This window comes from Oncorhynchus kisutch, linkage group LG8 (assembly GCF_002021735.2).
Source record: "Oncorhynchus kisutch isolate 150728-3 linkage group LG8, Okis_V2, whole genome shotgun sequence".
NCBI classification, from domain to species: domain Eukaryota; kingdom Metazoa; phylum Chordata; class Actinopteri; order Salmoniformes; family Salmonidae; genus Oncorhynchus; species Oncorhynchus kisutch.
In genome coordinates this window covers 35,707,353-35,713,276 of record NC_034181.2, presented here as the reverse complement: position 1 = coordinate 35,713,276, position 5,924 = coordinate 35,707,353, and the positions used below count along the sequence as shown (strand labels likewise).

At 40.4% G+C, this 5,924-nt stretch overlaps 1 protein-coding gene across 1 annotated transcript; it reads right to left on the bottom strand.

Annotated features, from left to right (window-relative positions):
- Nucleotides 1–333: 333 nt before the first annotated feature.
- LOC109895089 (uncharacterized protein C22orf15-like) lies at nt 334–5,487 on the bottom strand. Its single transcript, XM_020488735.2, has 3 exons — nt 5,068–5,487; nt 1,022–1,096; nt 334–708 (listed from the first exon to the last, which is right to left on the bottom strand). Exons 1-3 carry the CDS (start codon nt 5,201–5,203, stop codon nt 545–547), a joined length of 375 nt encoding a protein of 124 aa, XP_020344324.1. The 5' UTR covers nt 5,204–5,487; the 3' UTR covers nt 334–544.
- Nucleotides 5,488–5,924: the final 437 nt, after the last annotated feature.

Here is a 5,924-nt window from a genome sequence, read left to right as displayed (position 1 = left end):
TTATGAAAACCCAAATCTCTCATTTGGAAGCTAAAATTACATTTAATCTTTTCACAAAATAATTTTATATTTAAACATTTGAATTGCACAACAATTCCATGTGAATCTGATAACTTTAATGTGTAGACTTTCCCAGATACAGTTTAGGTCGTCCTGTCATCAGTCATAATGTCTCAGATGACAACTGAACTGACATCATATTCATTAAGTACCCATCTATATTTTCAACTGGTTCTATTACCGAAATATGGTTCCTTTCCCTCCACTTGTTTGATGTTCCCAGACTCTCTGTTTAACAAAGGCTATTCAAGAGTCCCTCTGTAGAGTCAAGAGAGAGGGAAGGGAGGAAGGTATTTATGGGGGGGGGGGTCATAAACCTTACCCACAGGCCAACGTCATGACAAGGGATATATGGGAATGTTAATTTATCAACCTAAATTTACCAAAGTAAAAAGTTATTGGAGGGAAGAGAACCACAGCACCAACACAATTACATGTATGTGGTCCACAGCTTTCTATACATGCATGTCCATCACCATCTTTTTCAGCCTTCCTCCTCTCCTTTCTTCATATCTTTAAGTCTTCCAGGATGGCTCTTCTTGTTTCCAGCAGTGGGCTTGCGCCGGATCTGATTGACAGAACCTTTCCTTGAGGGACCACCCTTTTTTTCCTGCTCCTTACATGGGTTGGACAGCTTCTTTAGGACCTCTGAGGTAGAAACATTTACAAAAGTAACATACATAAGTATAGACAGTTAATACATATTAAGATACATATTAACCACCACATATTAACCATCCTAATCATACAGTCTTAAATCAGGCTTGATGTGGGTTTGCTTAAGGCTAGAGTACTGCAAATGTACAGTAACTAGGCAACAAAGTCAAGTTACAGGTATTGTCCCATTAGGAGGCCACAAAGAATTACTTTAGACCATGCTCAGTGCCGGCACTGAATAAAGCCATGCAGTGGTTTCAGTCGGGTACATTTGCCTAAGTGCTGTGGATGTTTTTTTCATTACCTGCTAACTCGGGATGGCTCTTGTCAAGGTCATTTAGGAGTGGCACATACTTCTGCCCTTCAGTCCCATCACCTCCTGGGGGAAATATGAAGTGAATTAAAGTTGACCAGTTTCATTACTGTAAAGTAACTTGAGTAATAATGACATTAACTTCAGCCATGTTAAGGCCAGGCACCACAGGCTAATAGAGATTTTTTCTTCCTTTACTCTCATCAGATTTAACCTTTACCAGTTGAAAGTATACATAAATACAATATATTATTTTATTACAATATGTGCTAATTTGCATATTCCAATAATCCTTTTTTTAAACACATTGCTTCAAAGCAGAATGTTTTTTAAATGTTTTATTGTGATATGACACTCAATAGTCAGACTTTTACAGATCATTTTATAAAAATATTGTCATTTCATGGAATTATTTAAAAAACACTATTCACATGTATGACGGATGCATATTTTGCATATATTTACACATATAATGACACTTAAAATCAAAACAACACAAGATGTAAAATAAAAGTCTGACTAAAAGTCTACCCGAGTGGCACAGCAGGTCTAAGGCATTGCATCTCAGTGCTAGAGGTGTCACTACAGTGGAATAATGTGAATGTACGTCGTTTGAAGACTGAGAAAAATGAATGGGAGCACAGGGAACATGATATGATAAAGGTAGGCTAATGCAATTAAAATGTACTTTCCATAAATATTATCATTCATGTCACATTAATTACACTTTTATTCATATATCACTTCTAAACTGACAAATAAACATGAGCTATACCTTTTAATAATACATTAGCACGTTTAATACATTTCTTTCAAGGAATAGAGCATATGCTTTAAATACTGGTCTGATGGGCAAATATGCACTTTTGGGCAAATTCTCATGTCACTTTGCCCAATGTGTCACATACAAGGATTTTGTATGGCTGTTGAAATGTGCAGAACAGTAATCACCTATGCCTGCCCCATATGTAAGGCCCTCTTTGAGTTGTTGCTGGTGATGCTTTACTTTCTTGACTGTGTCATGGGACCTGCGCCTATGCTTGACACACTCCATTGAAGCATCATCAGCTCTCACAACTCCTCTCTGATTGCTCAAGTGTCACCAAAGGGCTGTCAAGCCACAATTTGTCCATCAGATTTGATATAGCAGTGCTTCCCTCATTGAACGTTGCTACTGCCATACTGGCTGTTGCGTCAATGCAGCTTTTGCCCACAAAGACAGTTTTGGGGCACTGCGACCATATTACAGAATTCAGACAGTCATTTACATTCTGGGTTCCTCCATGATATATATCCTTTTGAGGAGGTCATTTAAAAAAAACACCTTTATTTAATCAGGTAGGCCAGATAGAGAACAAGTTCTCATTTAAAACTGCGACCTGGCCAAGATAAAGCAAAGCACTGCGACACAAACAACACAGAGTTACACATGGAATAAACAAACGTACAGTCAATAACACAATAGAAAAGTCTATATACAGTGTGTGTAAATGAGGTAAGATTAGGGAGGTAAGGCAATAAATAGGCCGTAGTATCAAAGTAATTACAACCTAGCAATTAAACACTGTAGTGATAGATGTGCAGAAGATGAATGTGCAATTACAGATACTGGGGTGCAAAGGAACAAAATAAATAAATAACATTATGGGGATGAGGTAGTTGGATGGGCTATTTACAGATGGGCTATGTACAGGTGCAATTATCTGTAAGCTGCTCTGACAGCTGATGCTTAAAGTTAGCGAGGGAGATATGAGTCTCCAACTTCAGTGATTTTTGCAATTCGTTCCAGCAGAGAACTGTAAGGAAAGGCAGGCCAAAGCAGGCCAAAGGAGGAATTGGCTTTGGGGGTGATCAGTGAAATATACCTGCTGGAGCGTGTGCTACGGCTGGGTGCTGCTATGGTGACCAGTGAGCTGAGATAAGGTGGGGCTTTACCTAGCAAAGACCTATAGATGATCTGGAGCCAGTGGGTTTGGCGAAGAATATGAAGCGAGGGCCAGCCAACAAGAGCATACAGGTCGCAGTGGTGGGTAGTATATGGGGCTTTGGTGACAAAACTGATGGCACTGTGATAGACTGCATCCAATTTGTGTGTTGGAGGCTCTTTTGTAAATGACATCGCAGAAGTCAAGGATCGGTAGGATAGTCAGTTTAACGAGGGTATGTTTGGCAGCATGAGTGAAGATGCTTTGTTGTGAAATAGGAAGCCTATTCTAGATTTAATTTTGGATTGGAGATGCTTAATGTGAGTCTGGAAGGAGAGTTTACAGTCTAACCAGACACCTAGGTATTTGTAGATATTCTAAGAACCGTCCAGAGTAGTGATGCTGGACGGGCGGGCAGGTGCGGGCAGCGATCGGTTGATGCATTTAGTTTTACCTGCATTTAAGAGCAGTTGGACGCCACAGAAGGAGAGTTGTATGGCATTCAAGCTCGTCTGGAGGTTAGTTAACACAGTGTTCAAAGAAGGCCCAAAAGTATACAGAATGGTGTCATCTGCGTAGAGGTGGATCAGAGAATCACCAGCAGCAAGAGCCACATCATTTATGTATACAGAGAAAAGAATCAGCCTGAGAATTGAACCCTGTGGCACCCTCATGGAGACTGCCACAGGTCCGGACAACAGACCCTCCGATTTCACACACTGAGCTCTATCTGAGAAGTAGTTGGTGAACCAGGCGAGGCAGTCATTTGAGAAACCAAGGCTGTTGAGTCTGCCAATAAGTATGTTAACTTGGCTTTCGAAGACCTTAGAAAGGCAGGGTAGGATAGATATAGGTCTGTAACAGTTTGGGTCTAGAGTGTCACCCCCTTTGAAGAGGGGGATGACCGCGGCAGCTTTCCAATATTTGGGGATCTCAGACGATACGAAAGAGAGGTTGAACAGGCTAGTAATAGGGGTTGCAACAATTGCGGCGGATAATTTTAGAACGAGAGGGTCCAGATTGCCTAGCCCAGCTGATTTGTAGGGGTCCAGATTTTGCATCTCTTTCAGAACATCATCTATCTGGATTTGGGTGAAGAATGAAATGGGGGAGGCTTGGGCAAGTTGCTGTGGGGGGTGCAGAGCTGTTGACCAGGTTAGGGGTAGCCAGGTGGAAAGCATGGCCAGCTGTAGAAAAACGCTTATTGAAATTCTCAATTATCGTGGATTTATCGGTGGTTACAGTGTTTCCTAGCCTCAGTGCAGTGGGCAGCTGGGAGGAGGTGCTCTTATTCTCCATGGACTTTACAGTGTCCCAGAACTTTTTGGAGTTTGTGCTACAGGATGCACATTTCTGTTGAAAAAGCTAGCCTTTGCTTTCCTAACTGCCTGAGTATATTGGTTTCTAACTTCCCTGAAAAGTTGCATATCGCAGGGGCTATTCGATGCTAATGCAGTACGCCACAGGATGTTTTTGTGCTGGTCAAGGGCAGTCAGGTCTGGAGTGAACCAAGGGCTATATCTGTTTGTGGTTCTAAATGTTTTTGAAAGGGGCATGGTGAGGAAAGTACTTTTAAAGAATAACCAGGCATTTTAAAGAATAAACCGCCCCCCCTTCTAATTTCCTTAATTTTGTGGCTAGAGTCAAGTACTTTCTGTGGCACACATCAGAGTGTATGGGGGGGAGGGGGGTTCTGGCATGTGGGAGCTTTTCGGGCACAACACTGGAAAACAATCTTTTGCATGATATATGATTCAACATGGAAAGTTTTAAAATTAGAGGTAGAAGTTCTACATGAAAAATGCTAACGAGAATGACATTTATGGCAGGTGTAATTGACGGAGTTGAGATAAAATTATACAAATCAAGTATTTATATACATTATTGCCGATTTATTTGTAGTTGCAAATGTTCCAAAAATCTGAAAATGTACAAATGCAAGTAAAATCAAAATTTTTGACGGTGGTGCCTGGCCTTATCAACCTATCTATAACATATTAGTAGGCCTAGTAATCGTGTGTAGAGCAGGCAATGTGAGAAACCACTCTTTGATCCCATGGGCTCTTTAGACATACACAGCCTAGTGCCTTTATTATATTTGGAGAGACTCACTGCAGATGCGTATGAGAACGTAGCTGTGCCTCTCCTTCATCAGACTGCTGGCCTGCTCCATGCTCTTCTCCTTTACACTCAAATTCACCAGCTCCCCTGTCCTGTCCATCAGGTCCACATAGTCTGTAGAGTACATCTGTAATGTGACATTTACACTGGGCTCTCTCAGTCTATTACATTTTCACTTATTGGTATTTACTCAGTCAGGAAACAATCTGGCCGGCTGTTTCTATAATTTCCAGTCATTGGCAGAGATACCATGTGCATACAACCTCACACGGAAATGTACTGTATAATATATATGCAATAGTATTTGTATCATGCTTTCAGACTCTTATCTTTTTTTAAATAATTTTTAAAATATTTTGTTTTATGTGTAATGCAATTGCCTTTATGTGTTTGGACCCCAGGAAGAGTAGCTTGATGGGGATCCCTAATAAATAAAAATACAAACACTATCAGGTGCTTCTGAGGTTAAATAAAGAATCTAATACAACAAATCGGAAGTTCAACTGTAAATTATTCTGCACTGTGGGAGAAGTTCGGAACTGCACCTTGAGAATCCAGATAACATCTCTCCTTCAAACTGTGGATGAAGTCTATCACCCTGCAGTTCAGGTTAAACAGTTCTGTTTGGACCTCTTTCAAAATAAGAAAAAATAAGTATGTTTGTACATTTCCTATAACATTGTATTACATTCATATGACATCGTACATCACAAAATTACATCTAATGTTTAAATGTGTTATTCTAAAAATGATCTGTTAATATCTCCATAGGTCTCCGAAGGTTTCATTAGAGGTCAGCTGTTGGCCTCCATAGAGATGATGGAATTATACTCCATCATGATGATGAT